At 36.2% G+C, this 18624-nt stretch overlaps 3 protein-coding genes across 3 annotated transcripts; all 3 read left to right on the forward strand.

Annotated features, from left to right (window-relative positions):
• The first annotated feature begins 3058 nt into the window (after positions 1–3058).
• LOC100334195 (uncharacterized) lies at positions 3059–4932 on the forward strand. The gene is made up of 6 exons (XM_021472477.3): positions 3059–3362; positions 3439–3558; positions 3633–3751; positions 3827–3974; positions 4046–4164; positions 4238–4932. Exons 1-6 carry the CDS (start codon positions 3143–3145, stop codon positions 4856–4858), a joined length of 1347 nt encoding a protein of 448 aa, XP_021328152.2. The 5' UTR covers positions 3059–3142; the 3' UTR covers positions 4859–4932.
• Positions 4933–11344: 6412 nt separating this feature from the next.
• On the forward strand, positions 11345–13562 carry LOC100538023 (uncharacterized). Its single transcript, XM_021479783.2, has 7 exons — positions 11345–11642; positions 11723–11842; positions 11917–12035; positions 12109–12256; positions 12323–12441; positions 12517–13239; positions 13412–13562. The coding sequence occupies exons 1-6, from the start codon at positions 11423–11425 to the stop codon at positions 13063–13065; spliced, it is 1275 nt and encodes a 424-aa protein (XP_021335458.2). The 5' UTR covers positions 11345–11422; the 3' UTR covers positions 13066–13239; positions 13412–13562.
• Positions 13563–15112: 1550 nt separating this feature from the next.
• LOC100334068 (uncharacterized) lies at positions 15113–16979 on the forward strand. Its single transcript, XM_002663768.8, has 6 exons — positions 15113–15420; positions 15509–15628; positions 15713–15831; positions 15917–16064; positions 16133–16251; positions 16337–16979. Exons 1-6 carry the CDS (start codon positions 15201–15203, stop codon positions 16904–16906), a joined length of 1296 nt encoding a protein of 431 aa, XP_002663814.5. The 5' UTR covers positions 15113–15200; the 3' UTR covers positions 16907–16979.
• The last annotated feature ends 1645 nt before the right edge of the window (positions 16980–18624 follow it).

The raw sequence follows: 18624 nt of genomic DNA on the forward strand, positions 1-18624 counted from the left end.
TTAGGTCTGTCTTTAAAAAGTGAGAGTACTGCTGACGACCTCTGAATAAACATAATCAATGAATACTAATCACACACTTACCACATTTGTAGAGACAGCACAATCAACACCAACTGGAACCGCATCATTTTTTAAAAGCAGACAAGTGGCAAATTCGGGTTTCCCCATTTCTAGATGCGAAAAGCTCTTGGGTAAAAAATGTTTCTTACAAATGTAGTTTTTCGCATGTTAGCAGACCACTGTAATTCACACGTAAGTTCAGCTGCGCTCTCATAGCGGGGAATTGAAAACGAATCCGTTGCAGCACATTTATAAACGCAACACTGACGACCCGTGTATCCAAACAATTCTTCTTCCACTTGCTTTAATTACGTTTTGTAACACAATGTGGTGTCTCTCTGTCATCTGAACATTTTAGTAGGTAAAAGTCTTTGAAGCTATGTTATGCATATTGATAAAGTTGCATCTCATTCACAATAGAGTGTGCTGATTGGTTCAAATCAAGTCAGAATTCACAATACTTAAATTCTTTTATAAACAGAAATTTTCATTTTATTTCCAAAAGGCTCCATCTGCAAATAAAGACTTAGCAATCACTGGTCCAACGGTCAAGTTTCGTAGATCTCTGCATTGGAAAGTTCAAGCTTGGTGAACTCTGACCAGCAGGGGGTAGAGTAGGGAAATGTCCTCAAGCCAGGATTCAAACTCAAGACGTCCTGATGTGTTACTGAACCATATGTCAGCGTGCTAACCACGAGGCTATTTTTTTTATTTTAAAAAGCTAACATGAATTTGATGTTGTCATTATTGTTTGTCTAACATTTTTCATCCACAAGTAACCTGCTTAATTCCCGGTTGTTTGTCTTGTTTGATTATTTAAAGCAAATATATTTAACCTTCTCATTGTGCATTTGTGTGCATATAATCTCATACAATGCAAGAAACCTATTACATTTACATCATTTTTGTTAATTGTGAAAGATACAACCATGTTTTTTAGACCCAGTATAAATGATAAGTTCTTCTTTAATTGTTAATAATAATTATAACAATCCCATAATAATAATAATGATATAACAACAACAACAGAAAGAAGCACCTCACATCAGTGACATGACAACTCAACCCAAAAGTTTTTCACTTTTTCTTATATACATCAGGATATATTTATATAAGTTCAGATGCAAAAACCTCTAAGTGCCATCTGAAATTTTCTCCTAAAATGAGCCTTTTTCTCAGCCCCCAATATTTTTGTAGTTATTTTACTTTAAATGCAATGCAAAGAACCTTTTTTTTTTTTGCCATAAACTTGGATTTACTGAACATACAGTCCGGAGCTTGCAAAATTTTTGAAAAGATGGCATTTAAAGGTTTTTGCATCTGAACTCTTCATATATACAAGAAGATATGGAAAAGATTTTTTGTAATATTTTATCATATTGGCATCAAAAATGTGTTGTGTTGCTAACTGTAGGCCATCCAAGGTTGATGTTCATGTTTGTGTACAGAAGTGCTTCAGCCTGCTTATTTTACATGACCAAAATTTTAAACAGGGAATTAAAATTTTAATTTATTCTTTACCATAAAATAATTTTTTTTTTCAATAATAAAGGACATCTATATAAATCAATCAAATCATATACACATGAAACAAAAACAAATAAAAATTTGTTTCATATGCAACAGCTACGCATTAGTAGTCACTAAACAAATGTAGCCAATGTGAGTACATCTTAATTTTCAGTCAAAATATGAAATAATGTATCCATTATTGAAAAATTATTTCATTTATTGACCATAAACGGAAACATTAATAAATGATAAAAAGAATGAATAAAAATAACCACAAATAAGTCTTCAACACATGAAACCATGCTTTTTAAAAACTTGTTCTAACAATCATGTATTAGAGACAGAACTGCATGTTCTGCTGCATCTCCACACAGTTGAGCCAGTTCTGCAAATGATCAGCGGGTCTTCATCTGTGTTTGCCATCATCATCAGCATCATCATCTCTGCTGTAGTCAGACTAAAACGCGGTTGAAACATCTGTCAGGGTCTCGTCCACATAACTACATCATTTCCAACATAATCTCCAGCACACTGCTGTGCTTCTTCAGATAATACAAGACACAAGTCATTTTAACAGCATTTTTCATTTTGTGGTCAAAAATAAATAAATTAATAAATTTAAATTCCCTATTTTATCACCTATACAAATGAACAGATAAATGAACAGATTTATTAATATTACATGTAATGTTAGCCAATGTAAACAGTGTTGACAACAGAAAATTCTACATCAGCACAAACACATCACTCACTCTGGTGTCTGTTTAATTTTGTAATGCTGATCTGCAACACTTGTCATATATTTATGTCGGACATTTAATAATCGTCTATTTGATTATGTAAATTCACCTTTGAAACGTAACGTTATATGCTTACTGAAGTACCCACATAATTATGTTTTAGAGCAAAATAAAACAAACATAACGTTACTATAATGCATCTTTACTCTTTCAGCAACTCAACAGTTCACTGTACAGTAATGTTTGCTCAAACAATGCCATTCAACTCAAGAAAGCGTCTTTTTGCTTTCTAATAACATACATTCAGCAGTAGGCATGCAGAAATTTCTTGCCTACACTTTCATGATTACTGAAGTTTTAAACGTACATCATTCTTCACATACTGTTTTCTCCTATTATGTTGTAGGTAAGTATGCACTTATATCAGTAAGTTAAGTATACGAAGGCCAAATCTTGCGAGGACTGAGGTAATTTCCACCTACCCTTTTTTAAACATTGGAGATTCAAACATACTCAATCGCTCGCCTACTGCTGTTTCCATACCTAATAGTAGGATGGTTTCAAACACAGCCTCTGTCTTTACCAGCAGATTGTGCTATTCCAAATTCAGCTCTTGCAATAACTCAGGTGAACGAGGCACAGGTGAAAACAACAAGCTGATTGATGAACAGATGTGATTGGTCTATCTGTATCACTGAGTGATTCAAAAGTGACTACAAATAGTCTAGTGTGTCTCAATAAACTCTACAACTTTTAGAATTCAGAATCTTTAAGGATATTGTAAATAAAACCGTTTTAAGGTTTCACTGGGGAGCTACAATAAACTTACCATGCCTTGGCCAAAGGGCATTTTTCTTTTCGTGATGGCTGTGATGTCATTCAGTTCTTCAATTGCTGGTCCAGAGGCCTTTTCTGAAACTGGTGCTAATGGAGCAGTCTCTGGAGACGCAATTCATATTGGCAGACTTTTAATTGGTGGTCAAAGTGTTGAACCTGATAATAAAAAAGATAAATCCAGACCTGCTTCAGCTGAACAAACAATTGAGGATGGCAAGTATTATTTTTAATAGGGGCCTACTCTACTTTTAAATATGGTAAATAGCATCACTTTAACTGTGTTTTTAAGAACGGTTCCGGTTGGCAAGAGCTAAACTGCAACGACTGGGTCCTTCTCTACACTGTGGAAATGATTCAATGACCTTAAATATTAAAGGACACAGAACACCACACTTTCTGGTTGAAAGAGGCAAGTTGTGTGAATGGGGTTGTGTATGTTTGTTTCCACCCCTCAATCTAAATTCTTGAATTCCCCTGCATCAGGAGAGGGGTCACCAGTGTCTTTGTCTGAGATGCCAGCCAGCTGTGGGTTCTCACTGAAGCGTGTGCGCAGGGATGTTTCTCTTGTTGCTCCGTACACTGGCTGTAACGTCAGACAACAGGTTAGTGTGAATATTAAATCTGACAGGCTCCGCTCTTCTCATTAAGCCTTGAATAACCTCATCCACCTCTAATAGGGTGGTAGTTATGTTCTTCCACTCATTATAATGGGGGCTCCAGTGCAAATGTCCTGCCCTGTAAGTCCTCGACTTCCTGTGGTGTCCTGCACCTCCTCTGGAATGATCGTCTCATTTGGTGTCAGAGGAGATGATGTTCTTGTTAAAGGTAAGCGGTTTTCATTCTTTTTCTTTAAAGTTGGTATATTTATTTACCATTAACTGTTTGTTCTGCTTTAGTTTCTGGATCATGGATGCCTTTGTCTTCGACATCCTCCATTTGCTCATTTACCCTGGATCATGTTGGTGGCTCAATCCTGTTGACTGCACCGTTTACAGGAAGCTGTTGGGATAGTCAGGTAAGTATTTGCAGTAAGCATCGCTAAATTGGAGCAATAGTTCTGTGTAGTTGATTGTCCCCTTCATCCTCAGGATACAGACTGGAACTTGACTTTGCTGTTGGGAGACAGAGAAGTTGTTCTTTCCTGTCCGAAGGCAACAGACACACCGACTGTTCCCCCCACGCAATTTCCACAAGGGTATCCATATTTCCCAGTTGGATACCCCTGGTGGTACCCCTGGAACCAGGCTCCTCCTGCTGCACCCCCCACAACTCCTGCTCCAGTTAAAGCCCCTGTTTACTATCCATATCCAATGTGGTACCCTTGGAACCAGGCTCCTCCTGCTGCAGCCCCTACAACTCCTGCTCCACTTGAAGCCCCTGCTTACTATCCATATCCAATGTATTACCCTTATTACTATGGAGGTTTCCCTCATCGACGAAGGCACCATCATCGGCACCATCATCGGCACTGGTACCCTGAGTCTCAAGAGTCCTGGTACCCAATGTTGCCTCCTTATGAATTTGCACAATTCCAACCACCACCCACCCCAGCTGCCCCCCAGGTTCAATATCCAGTTTTTCCAATGCCATTTAACCCGGTGAACACTGGTTTCAAAAACCCCTTCAGGCCTCCGGTACCTCAGTCAGTTTCTAATCCTCAAAGTCTCAATTCTCCTTGGTCCATCTGGTCTCGCAAACAGAAAAGATGAACAGAAGTGCTCTGATGCTGAGAGTTAAACCTTTTGTTAGTCATGTGAGCCTAATAAAGCCTCTTGAGACCAAATTTGTTTCCTGGCTTTCCCTTAAACAGATTAACTTGTATGTTGAAGTATTTGAGGTTATGGAGGTTTTATTTTTCTATGAATTAACTCAAAGGCAATTCTATTTTTGGTTTTTAGCTGTAAGTCTTAATCAGAGACCCTAATAATAAGCAACTATTTAGTAGCTGGAAGAAACTTTTTTTTTTTTTTTTTTTTTTTTTTTTTTAAATAGGCGGGGTACAAGTAACCTGGTATGGAAACTCTGTTCAATTGTTGAATACCTCAAGTCGAAAGCAGTCTTGTATAAATTTCAGCAAGTTGATCATCTAAAACAGAGTACTGAAAATGCTCTAAAGAAATGCATGCTATCCAAAAACCAGTAAAGTTGTGAATCCCTAAGTCAAAATGTTTTCTGTACAAAACTTTTATTTTTTTTAATTTATTTTTTTTAATACAGTCTTAATGAGAGTGTTGTAATAAAGTGTTGATGCTAAGCATGGCTACAGTGGTTAAGCAAGATCATGGAATGTGAGAACTTTTTCTTTAAAAGTGGGAAGTGTAAAATATCCATGCCTTGCTGATCTGAAAGAAGAATTGGTGCTTTAATAGAGATTTAGCACTTGTAATGTTGCATAGCCTTATTCAAAAACATTTGCCTTATCCTTCTTTGTACACTTGTATGTGTACACGTAGTCCTTTCCAAATCTATGCAAGTCCACTTTTAAATTTTACCCGTGTATAAAATAACAAATTCAACTTGGAGACCGTCTTTCATAACTTTTTTTTTTTTTTTTTTTTTTGCTGTGTGTGCAACATTATAGGTCTCAAAAAATTAACTTCTTAACCTCTTGACTATTAATCTTCATTAAGATTAAATCTGATTCAAGGGATTATTTTTTATTTTTGTGTGGAATTCATCTAAATATGTTGTGTACGTTTAATGAGAGAGCTTTTTGAACATTATGTGAGCATACTTGTTTGGAGGAATTCTATTATATTTTGTTTTGGTTGGCAAACGAGCTTTACTTGCATATAACAAACCCTAGAGAAGATTGTGAAGTGTTTATTGTCATATGCTTAAGCAATATATGATAAAGCAATTTTAGGAATATTACATGTAAGACAAAATTCAGACTCAGATGTAATGATTAATTAAAGAGCCCCTATTATACATTTAAAAAGGTCATATTTTGGTATTAAGGGTCTCCAACAACAGGCTGATATGCATGCAAGGTCAAAAAACACTTTCATAGTCATTTAAGCATTAATTTTTGCTTAATTATCCCAGCAGCTCCCATATGATTCATTCAGCGATTCATTTGTTCCTAAACCCCTCCTTAGCGCGAAGCTAATCTGTGCTGATTAGTCTGATGACCCAGTCTGTTGCGATTGGTCGACAGCGTTCAGTGCGAGATAAAGTGAAATGCTCACCATGTCTTATCAACAATATTGAAGTAGGCAGAGTGTGTGTGAGCATATTTGCCAACACTCGTGTTTTTCCTGGGAGTCTCCTGTATTTCAGAACCATCTTTCGCCACCCTCCTGTTCACAGTCCTCAGCATATTGGTATCGTCTGTGAAACCCCCATGTTGCTAACATTGATATTAATATCCAATCACAGTGGTGGCCTGAAACATGCTTCGTAGTTGTTACTAACATCACAATACACAGTACCCGGTTCTCAAGTGTGATTCAAACACCTCACTCTCTAACCTAACCCCCCAGGTCTCCTGGATTTTCAGGGACAAACGATGGCAGGTATGTGTGTGAGCCCAATGCAGGAGTGCATTAAAGCAATGCAGTTAAGCACCAGCATATTGCCCTATTCTTAACCATAAGTAAGATTTTGAGCTCACAAACGTATTTAAATCTGTAAAAAAAGTGACACATGACACGTTTTCAATGTGGCTTTAAACGCAATATGAGAATATAAAGTTAACCAGATACACTACAAGCAGTTACAAGTAACCAAACACAATTATACATAATTTGCAAGAAAGAAAACAAGCAGGCAACCATTCAATTACACTTACTTACACTTGTGAAATAAAGGAAGAAACAGGTCTGTGAACTGTGTACTGTAAAGTTCTCGTCAAGTCTCATACATCAATAGTCTTTTCTGATCTTTCCTTTAACAAACGGCCGACAAATCCCCCGTTGTAAGCATGTAGATTCCAGAAGCACGAGTCAGAAAAAAGATAGGAACAGCACAAGGCTGGGCTATAATTCTGAGGTATTTTTGCAAAAATAAACCTCAACCACTGACTCTAATCAGATTTATCTTTAGGCAGAGAAAATAACACTAACTTTCTCCTCACACTTCCAATAATATTTAGCTGAGCACAGTGTCTACACGACATGATTCAACTGGGATCTGCTATAAGGTTTGTCTTCCACTTTTTCTTTGCTACTGTTTGTGGATGGGGATGGGGGTTTAAATTTTTCTGGGTTTGCACGTGCAACAATTGGGCAGGGCTTAAGTTTTGTATCAGTGTTATGCTAAAATGCTAAAGACTCGTTATCAAGACGTTTCATTTAAGGCACTGAGGCGATTCTTTTATAAACAAATAAATAGTTTTAAACACTGTGCACTTTCAGATATAAGCCTTAGCTGGATATTTCACTTCACTTTGAGTTGTGTGACACATAACATGGAAGTTTATTTTCAAAAACCCATAATGGTGGCTCTTTAAGTGAAGTGTGTAAATATATAATGTTGTCTTAATAATAGGTTTTATTTGTAATGCGCTTTTCTTAAACTCAAAGCGCTACAAGTCAAAATAGCAATACAAGGCAAGAAAAACAGCACAACAATAAAAGATGTAATAAAACAATAAAAATATGAGCCATTAGATAGTATAAAAAGTTAAAAGCAATGCTAAAAAGGTAAGTCTTAAGAAGTTTCTTAAAACAGTCCAGAGAGGCAGCATTCCTAATGCTGATGGGGAGTGCATTCCACAGCGTAGGCACACTGTATGAGAAAGCCATCCCACCCATGGTCTTGAGTTTACAGCGTGGCTGATATAGGGTAAGTCCCGATGCAGAATAAAGACTGCAGGCTGCGATGGCGACAGTCACCAGGTCACAGATGTAACTGGGTGCTAGCCCATGCACTGCTTTGAAAGTTAAAATCAAGGTCTTCAAATCAATTGGTGATTTAATAGGAACCCAGTGTAATTGTTGTAGCAGAGGAGTAATATGGTAATGATGCGTGTGTCAGAACCCATGCTGCAGAATTTTGTTTATACTTTAGTCTTCTGAGACAACTTGTTGGTAAACCCCCAAAAAGTGAATTACAAAAATCAAGACTTGATGTGATAAAGGCATGGATAAGTCTCTCTGCATCAGGTTGTTCGAGAAATGGTCTAATCCGTGCAATATTGCGGAGATGAAAGTGACTTTTGTTAATTGTTTGAAGTGGGAGTTAAAACTGAGCCATGTATCAAAGAGCACCCCATGCTTACTCACCTGGGTAGGAGACAGTTGAACATGATCAACCGTAAGTGTGAAATCCTTGTACTGGCTAACCTTAGTAGGGTGCCAAATAATAGGACCTCAGTTTTGGAACTGTTTAGTTTAAGGATGTTTTGACTCAGATTTAATTTCTAAAAGACAGGCAGATAAAACTGACGTATAGTGTTAGTATTAGATTTGTTGTATTATTAGATTTACTATTAGATTTATTATGAAATATTATATTTATTCTCACCGTCATTTTTGCCACAATTCATTAACCACTTTTTAATTAATTATTTATAATATTTATGATTTATTAATTGGATCCATCTACTATCTGGATCCATCACTTAATAAACCTGCTATATGTGCAGGTATTCACACAAAATAACTGCTGTTTTTTTTTTTAATTGTGTACAAACTGTGTAAAATATCTAGAATTTACCACTGTTTGAGCTTTAATGTTGAGGAAGAGTCTGAACAAATAACCACTTTAGATATATTAATCCTTTCCTCCCACTGAGGACCCAGTAATATTGCAATCATTTAATACTGTAAATACTGATCGATGATTAAGTGCTTTTTCAGCTGTTCTATACCAAACAAAGTCTTGAGAACATTTATTGATGCTAGTGTGTGTGTGTCACATGTGTATATATTGCTGATATGAATCCCTGATCCAATTATTTGTTCACTATTGTATCTTTAGATACAGGCTGTCAGTGATTCTCTATTTTACTATAACTGTGCTCCTGTCGGGAGACTCAGTGAAGGCAGCAATGTTTCCATATGCATTGAGTGTTGTACCCTGTATCTGTGCGGGGTTGCTGAACCCGGACCCATGAGCAAGCCGTATTTGCTTGCCTTTCCTAAAAACTGGGATGTCTATTTTTCCATATGTGGCCCAAGGATTTTTGGAGTGTGTCCTCCCATCCAGTTTTCATTCTGCATGAACGGGTAGCCATCTAAGCTCATGCTTTTGTCTTTCACCGCTCGGTTAATGACATTCATGGTAAAGAATCTAGTTCAAGAGACACGACTGTAAGTAGTCGATGCCAATTTTCAAGGCTTTTAATGATTGTGTTTTTATTAATTGGAAATATTGAACTGAATCCTGGCCCTGACAAAACTGTTGTTATGTATACTTTTTTATATTTTATGGGTTTTTATTCTTATGTTTTAAAAATTATGCTGAGCTTGGGTCCAGACACAAGCGTGATAAAAGCCGACCTTTCACAACCTTTAGACATTCAGTCTTCATTACAGTTTTCTGAGGATCTTCCTGATCCTGTTATTTCAGGTTTAGATTATAAACATGTGAAAGTTAAAAAAAAAAGCAAAAACTTTAATGAAAAATCCTGCCACACTGACTCAGCTTTGTACATTTAAAGGTTTCAAATGTGTCATTTAAATTTGAGGAGCCTTGTTTCCAAACTGGATGAATTTAAAATCCTAATTGCTCAAACTAAAGCTCATGTTATGGTGAGATCTGAATCATGCCTAACCTCTGATATACCAGATTCATTTCTTTTAATAGAAAACTATTCATTGTACAGTAAAACCCAGACTGAGAAAATGGGTGGTGGAGTTAATGTAAATGAAAAATAAAAACTGACTCAGAATCGTTACAATTAGTTGTCAATCTATCAAACCAGCTGTCAGTTACTATTATTGTCACATACGCGCAGTAGGGAGTGCAGTCGCCTCAAATAAAATAAAAAACTCTTAACATCCTTTTCATCCTTTACATCAGGCCACAGAGGTTAGATGTTAATGCATTTGGTCCGCAAGTTTTGAAGGATCTTTTACTAGCTTAACAACTGGTTAAATTCTGTCATGATGCTTTTAAAAGGGAGGAAGTTTTCCTGATTTGCACACTCTATTAAAAAGATATAACTTGTTCTTTGAGTAAGCTGATTGTCTAATTACTTTATTAAGCTGCGGTCGCACTTGACTTTTCTCCCTATAGACTTCTATTCATACACACGCAAAAGCGTGAGACCGGAAACGCAAGGTCTTGTGTCAAGTTTCGCAGGTTGCTGCGGTTCAAAGTTCAAGCTTGGTAAACTCTGGCCTGCAAAATCACATAACTTGACTGCGTGACACCAAGCGAAGATCAAAACATTAGGACAGAAATTAATAATATGGATCGAACTGCTCGAATCCCCAATACTTACATTCGTTTGTAACAGCAATTATAAATTTTTTTGTCTTATTGCTCCATCTGCATTTAAAGACTTTGTAATCAGTGGTCCAACAGTTTAAAACTCAATTTTTATAACTATGTTAAATGCGTTAGGGCTGCAAACACTGCCTTGTGGACTACCACCTTTTAGACTTGCAAATATCTTTGAGCAAAAGGATTCCACACATAAAAGATCAATCAGTAAAAAAAAAATCTTTGTTCAATTTTAATAAACTTTTTCAGTTTTATTCAAATTGCTTCCTTATGCATCTGATTGAACTCTCTCTCTCTCTCTCTCTCTCTCTCTCTCTCTCTCTCTCTCTCTATATATATATATATATATATATATATATATATATATATATATATATATATAAAATAACCTTTAAATGTTTGATTCCAGACAGAAGATAATTCAACCTTGCTAATATCATCTTTTTTATTGGTTCACTGAGGTTAGATGTTAATGCATTTGGTCTGTAAGTTTTGAATGATCTTTTACTGGCTTTACAATTGGATCAGTTCTGTCATGATTTTCCCAAAAAGAAGGAAGTGTTCCTGATTTGCACACTTTATTAAAAAGATATAACTTAATATTCTTAGAGGAATCTCATTTAATCACTTCATAACACATTTTGTCTTCACCAGCAGAATGTGCTATTCTAAATTCAGCCCTTGCATTAACTCTGTGGTGAACGAGGCACAGGTGAAACAAGCTGATTGATGAACAGATGTGATTGGTGTATTAGTGTCAAAAGTGACTACAAAATGTCCAGTGTGTCTTAACAATCTTTAGTATTACATATTTTTTTAAATAATTTGTGAAGAAAAACAGTTTTTAGGTTTTACTGGGGAGCTACAATAAACTTACCATGCCTTGGCCAAAGGGCATTTTACTTTTTGTGATGACCGTGATGTCATTCAGCTCTTTAATTGCTGGTCTAAAGACCTTTTCTGAAACTGGTGCTAATGAAGCAGTCTCTGGAGGCACAATTTATTTAGGCGAACTTTTAATTGGTGGTCAAAGTACCACATTTGATGATAAAAGAGATGTGTCCAGATTTGCGTCAGCAGAACAATCAAATGAAGAAGGTAACTCTGATCTAAATTTAAAAAATGGGGACCTACTGTTTTAAATATGGTAAATAACATCACTTTAATTGTGTTTTAAGAACGATTCCATCTGGCAAGAGCTAAACTGCAACGACTGGGTCCTTCTCTACACTGTGGAAATGATTCAATGACCTTAAATATTAAAGGACACAGAACACCACACTTTCTGGTTGAGAGAGGCAAGTTGTGTGAATGGGGTTGTGTATGTTTGTTTCCACCCCTCAATCTAAATTCTTGAATTCCCCTGCATCAGGAGAGGGTTCACCAGTGTCTTTGTCTGAGATGCCAGCCAGCTGTGGGTTCTCACTGAAGCGGGTACGCAGGGATGTTTCTCTTGTTGCTCCGTACACTGGCTGTAACGTCAGACAACAGGTTAGTGTGAATATTATCTGACAGGTTCGTCTCCAATCATAAAACCTTGAATAACCTAATCCACCTCTAATAGGGTGGTAGTTATGTTCTTCCACTTATTATAATGGGGGCTCCGGTGCAAATGTCATGCCCTGTAAGTCCTCGCCTTCCTGTGGTGTCCTGCACCTCCTCTGGTATGATTGTCTCATTTGGTGTGAGAGGAGATGATGTTCTTGTTAAAGGTAAGCTGCTTTCGTTTCTTTTAAAGTTGGTTTATGAATTTACCCCTTAAACTTGTTCTGCTTCAGTTTCTGGATCATGGATGCTTTTATCTCTGACATCCTCCATGTGCTCATTCACTCTGGATAATGTTGGTGGCTCAGTGGTGTTAATTGCACCATTTACAGGAAGCTGTTGGGATAGTCGGGTAAGTATTTGCAGTGAACTTCTAGTTAAACTTGAGCTTAAGTTCTGTGCAGTTGATTGTCCCTCTCATCCTCAGGAAACAGACTGGAACTTGACTTTGCTGTTGGGAGACCGAGAAGTGGTTCTTTCCTGCCTGAAGCCTACAGAATCAACACCGACCGTTGCCCCCACACAATTTCCACAAGGGTATCCATATTTCCCATTTGGATACCCCTGGTGGTACCCTTGGAACCAGGCTCCTCCTGCTGCACCACCTACAACTCCTGCTCCAGTTAAAGCCCCTGTTTACAACCCTTTTCCAATGCATTACCCTTATTTCTATGGAGGTTTCCCTCCACGACGAAGGCACCATCATCGACACTGGTACCCTGAGTCTCAAGAGTCCTGGTACCCAATGCTGCCTCCTACTTATGGATTTGCACAATTCCAACCACCACTTCCACCACCAACCACAGCTGCCCCCCAGATTCGACAATATCCGTTTTATCCAATGCCCTTCAAGCCTGCCTACACTGCTTTTAAAAACCCCTTTGTTCCCCAGGTACTTCGAAAGTCGATCTCTAGTCCCCAAATATTAATTTCTCCTCAATCAAACTCCATCTCCATGTCTCATGGAAAGCAGTAAATATGGATTTGACTATGGGGGAAAACTCAAACAGTTTCTGGTCAATTTCATGCTTAATAAAGTTTAACATTGCATTGTTCTCCTGGCTGCTATTTGATGTCTATTCATCAAGTTTTCCCATGAGGCACTAAGCTGGAGTATTATAGTTCAGCAATACCATTGGATCCATAAAAGGCAAGTCATGATTACCTTTTTGGATGGATGGGGGGGGGGGGGGTTAAGTTTAAGTTATACTTGCTTTAAAAAAAACAAAACCATCTTTGATCTCATCTTTCATGGACCACTTTTTAATCGTCTTGTTGTTGTGTTTTTTTTTTTTTTTTTTTTTTTTTTTTTGTCATTACAGGTCAGGTCACCCCCAACTTCAGTAAAATGCATCGTTTGTCATGAGTCTTAGTGCTGGTTGAGTCAGTTGAGCATGATGTTACTTTGTGAAAAAAAAAATTCTAGTGTGTTGAGTGGGAACCATTCTAATAAAGAGTGTCTCTGAAAATTCCCATTTTTTTTTTTTTTGAGTAGCTCGGTGGTTCAAACTGTCACTTCAATGGAAGGTGGGTGTTGGTTTGAGTCCCATCCCATGTTCACCTCATGCCTGCTTGGGGCTTATATTGGGTGGTCCAGTTTCCCCCAAAGTCATGTGTGTGGGTGAATTGAACGAACTAAATTGCATGTGGTATTTGTGTATGGATGTTTCCAAGCTGGTTCACAGGTTAGTTTACTTTCAGAATTAGGTTGGAGCTGGAAGGACATCTATTGCATAAAAAGTGCCGGAGTATTTGGGGGTTTATTCTGCTGTGGTGAACCCAGATAAATCAGGGACTAAAGTGAAGATGGTAAACACCTTATTAATTATGGATGTTAAAATACTGTTCTTTGTTTGTGAGGTACTTACATAATATTTTAAGCATATCTATATTTGCGTCATTGTTAACAATACTAAAAGTGAGATCTGATTTATTCCTATGTGAAGTCCTTTTGCAAGCATCTGTAAATCTTTCATTATCAAATATTTTATCAATACATGATCTGTTTATCAAGAATTTCACATTTAAGACTAAATGCAGACTCAGGTTATTCTGTTGTATGTAATGATTAAGTGAAGTGTATCTAATTCTATGTATATTTATAATGTTATCTTTTCATATCTCACCATCACATTCACTATGCCACAAATTCTTAACACTTTTTTTAAATGATCCTTTTCATAATTTATTCACTGGAAAATTAAACTGTCTGCATCAACCACTTCTTTACCAGCTATTTCTACATATATGTGCAGGTATCCATACTAATGAAACAAGTGTGACTCAATCACTCACTCACAAATCTGATGGTTCTGACAGTTTTTGAGTCGCAGATCGGAGCATTTTTCAGATCAGCAAAAATAGGGGAGAAAAAAAAATGTAATTTGCTTTCTATTTATTACAAAAACAGTACTACAAGAAACTTTGTTTTAACAAACTTAATGTATGACCTGTAACTTAAATAAAAATAAATAAGAAATAACCAGCTGAATTAAAATTTATAGTAATAATAATCAATATTGTGAAAGATGATCTTCATTACTGTTGCTGATAATGATGAATGCATGTATCCAACAGTAAAACACCTTTTTAAAATTAACGATTCATTAACTCACTCATAAAAATGATTTTGTTTTATTACTTAATTTGTCAACTTTGAAAAATCATCCAGTGACACATTTTTAATGGCTGGTTGTCACCATCTGTTGGTTTATAATGCTACAACTTTCATTTTTGAACATCAAGTTAGATTAAACTGTGATTTTAATCTTTCCCGTCAACATCAGTATTTGTATCTACACTATAAGCTTTCATCCTAGTGTGTGTGTGTGTGTGTGTGTGTGTGTGTGTGTGTGTTATTTAGTTGTTTTTAACTGAAAAGGGAAAAAAGGAATCAAATTCAGCCCTTGCATTAACTCTCAGCTTAATGAGACACAGGTGATTGAAGCTGATTGATGAACAGATGTGATTGGTCTATCAGTGTCACTGAGTGATTCAAAAGTTACTACGAAAAAGTCTACTATGACTCAGTAACCTTCACAAGAGTTAGAGTTAGGAAATTGTGAAGAACAATACTTTTTAGGTTTCACTGGGGTACTCAGTAGACTTACCATGCCTTGGCCAAAGGGCATTTTACTTTTCATGATGGCTGTGATATCATTTAGTTCTTCAATGGCTGGTTCAGAGGCCTTTTCTGAAACTGGTGCTAATGGAGCAGTCTCTGGAGACGCAATCCAGTTGGGCAAACTTTTAATTGGTGGTCAAAGTGCCACATCTGATGATAAAAAGGATACTTTTAGACTTGGATCAGCAGTAAAGTCAAATGAAGATGGTAACATAATTACAATTTTTTTTTTTAAATAGGGACCTATTGTGCTCCAAATATGGTAAATAACATCACTTTTAATTGTGTTTTTAAGAACGGTTCCGGCTGGCAAGAGCTAAACTGCAACGACTGGGTCCTTCTCTACACTGTGGAAATGATTCAATGACCTTAAATATTAAAGGACACAGAACACCACACTTTCTGCTTGAGAGAGGCAAGTTGTGTGCATGGGGTTGTGTGTTTTTTTTTTTTATTTATTCCACCGCTCAGTCTTATCTCTTGAATTCCCCTGCATCAGGAGAGGGTTCACCAGTGTCTTTGTCTGAGATGCCAGCCAGCTGTGGGTTCTCACTGAAGCGGGTACGCAGGGATGTTTCTCTTGTTGCTCCATACACTGGATGTAACGTCAGACAACAGGTTAGTGTGAATATTAAATCTGACAGGTGTATCATAGTTCTGCTAATATCCTGCAGCCTTGAATAACCTCATCCACCTCTAATAGGGTGGTAGTTATGTTCTGCCACTCATTATAATGGGGGCTCCAGTACAAATGTCCTGCCCTGTAAGTCCTCGCCTTCCTGTGGTGTCCTGCACCTCCTCTGGTATGATCGTCTCATTTGGTGTCAGAGGAGATGATGTTCTTGTTAAAGGTAAGCTGCTTTCATTTGGTTTCTTTTAAAGTTTGGTTTATTTACCCCTAATACTTGTTCTGCTTTAGTTTCTGGATCATGGATGCCTCTGTCTCTGACATCCTCCATGTGCTCATTTACTCTGGATAATGTTGGTGGCTCAATTGTGTTGACTGCACCATTTACAGGAAGCTGTTGGGATAGTCAGGTAAGTGTGGGCATTAAAAATTCTAATTAAATCTGAGCAAATGTTCTGTGCAGTTGACTGTTGCCCCTTTTTTTTTTTTTTTTAGGACGCCGACTGGAACTTGACTTTGCTGTTGGGAGACCGAGAAGTGGTTCTTTCCTGCCCAAAGGCAACAGACTCAACACCGACTGTTCCCCCAACAGCATTTCCACAGGGATATCCTTATTTCCCAGTTGGATACCCCTGGTGGTACCCTTGGAACCAGGCTCCTCCTGCTGCACCCCCTACAACTCCTGCTCCAGTTAAAGCCCCTGTTTACTATCCATATCCAATGTATTACCCTTATTACTATGGAGGTTTCCCTCCACGACGAAGACACCATCATCGGCACCATCATCGGCACTGGTTCCCTGAGTCTCAAGAGTCCTGGTACCCTGAGTCTCAAGAGTTCTGGTACCCAATGTTGCCTCCTAATGAATTTGCACCATTACAACTACCTTCACCACCCACCCCAGCTGCCCCCCAGATTCAACAGTATCCAGTTTTTCCAATGCCATTTAACCCAGTAAACACTGGTTTTAAAAATCCCTTCTGGCCTCCGGTACCTCAGTCTGTCTCTAATCCTCAAAGTCTCAATTCTCCTTGGTCCATCTGGTCTCGCAAACAGAAAAGATGAACAGAAGTGCTCTATGGCAAGGGTCAAACTTTTTGTTAGTCATGTGAGCCAAATAAAGCCTCTTGAGACCAAATTTGTTTCCTTGCTTTACCTTAAACCAGTTATTCTTTGGTTTGTCTTCTGAATCCATTTCAAGAAACTGATCTTGCTTAGACACCAATGCATTGTGGTGTAATGGATTTTTTTTTTTTTTTATATTATATAATATTATGGAAACTTTGACTGGTTACAAGTGGGTTATTTATATTTATATATATATATATATATATATATATATATATAGAGATATATAGAGATATATATAGATATATATAGATATATATATATAGATATATATATCTATATATCTATATATCTATATATATAGATATATATATATATATATATATATATATATATATATATATATATATATATATATATCTATATATATTTATATATATATTTATATATATATATATATCTATATATATATCTATATAACTATATATATTTATACATAAAATATCAGTTTTGTAATTCTAGTTTGGCAGAATTAAGAAGACATGCAAAACTCCTGGTAAAAAAATAATTTGTTTGAAAAGCTACTGAATCCAATGAATAAAAGTAAAAATGACAAGGAATTTGGACAATCTTCTTTACATTTATTATATGCAGTTAGATATTCATTTTTATCAAATGAATTAAGTTAGAACTGTTTATAAAGGAAATGTTTGTTTTTTTTTTTTGTATAAAAATCATGCTCTTGGCTGATATGTCCATAAAAGTGCATCTACAGGTGTTTCTATAAACAACCAGGGGGCTATTCCATAAACCAAGCTTACAGAAAAAGCCAGGCTTATTTTGGTAAGTCAGGTTTATTAATGGCGGATTCGATTTCATAAAATCCAATTTATGATAGTTCAAACTTAGTTACCCTGGCAACTTATCCTGGGAAACTAGCCTGGTCTGAGGCAGGCTAACTCCAAGGCTAAGCCTTAAGTTCAAGCTTAATCAAAGTAATGTTAACATTCACCTGCCATAATTTGATGCCATTTAAATTCACTTAACCACTTAATAATGATTAAAACTGTATAGTCACTTATTAGCTATATATATATATATATATATATATATATATATATATATATATATATATATATATATATATATATAYATATATATATATATATATATATATATATATATATATATATATATATATATTTTTTTTTTTTTTTTTTTTTTTTTTTTTTTACTTTGCATTGGTACTGAATAATCTAATCCTTTAGAAAATATTAACTTAAAAGAGAAATCTGTGAGGGGTGTTCTTAGCTCGCTCTCTCTCTCATATATATTTTTTATTTCAGTTCATGTTTTTGACCAAGAGTTTAATAGTTTAATTTTCATTTTAATTTACTAAATTTACTAGACTTTTTGTGATAACTAAAGTATATCTCTAAAAAAATCTGCTCAATTTTTTCTCATAAATTTCCAGATTATTTGCATTTATTTGTTAACAGCCCACTAGTGTGAAAATCTGATTTACAATGTTTCAACTTTATGTCCTGCTCACCTCTAATGTTTTCGTTGCTAATTATGCTTAATAAATTATATATTAAAATTCCAATTAATCCTATAACTTAACTAAAATAGTCAACCTATCTTATGTAAATGTATTTTGAGGATGAAATACAGACACTCATGTTACGCACAGTCTGCCCTACTATATATAGGTT

This window comes from Danio rerio, chromosome 11 (assembly GCF_049306965.1).
Source record: "Danio rerio strain Tuebingen ecotype United States chromosome 11, GRCz12tu, whole genome shotgun sequence".
Taxonomy (NCBI): domain Eukaryota; kingdom Metazoa; phylum Chordata; class Actinopteri; order Cypriniformes; family Danionidae; genus Danio; species Danio rerio.

Coding starts and splice junctions, on each gene's coding strand:
- LOC100334195 (XM_021472477.3), top strand. CDS start 3,143: ATGCCTTGGCCAAAGGGCATTTTTCTTTTCGTGATGGCTGTGATGTCA. Junction 3,363..3,438: donor TGAACAAACAATTGAGGATG/GCAAGTATTATT, acceptor TGTGTTTTTAAG/AACGGTTCCGGTTGGCAAGA. Junction 3,752..3,826: donor GCTGTAACGTCAGACAACAG/GTTAGTGTGAAT, acceptor CACCTCTAATAG/GGTGGTAGTTATGTTCTTCC.
- LOC100538023 (XM_021479783.2), top strand. CDS start 11,423: ATGCCTTGGCCAAAGGGCATTTTACTTTTTGTGATGACCGTGATGTCA. Junction 11,843..11,916: donor ACACTTTCTGGTTGAGAGAG/GCAAGTTGTGTG, acceptor CCCCTGCATCAG/GAGAGGGTTCACCAGTGTCT. Junction 12,257..12,322: donor AGATGATGTTCTTGTTAAAG/GTAAGCTGCTTT, acceptor GTTCTGCTTCAG/TTTCTGGATCATGGATGCTT.
- LOC100334068 (XM_002663768.8), top strand. CDS start 15,201: ATGCCTTGGCCAAAGGGCATTTTACTTTTCATGATGGCTGTGATATCA. Junction 15,421..15,508: donor AGTAAAGTCAAATGAAGATG/GTAACATAATTA, acceptor TGTGTTTTTAAG/AACGGTTCCGGCTGGCAAGA. Junction 16,065..16,132: donor AGATGATGTTCTTGTTAAAG/GTAAGCTGCTTT, acceptor GTTCTGCTTTAG/TTTCTGGATCATGGATGCCT.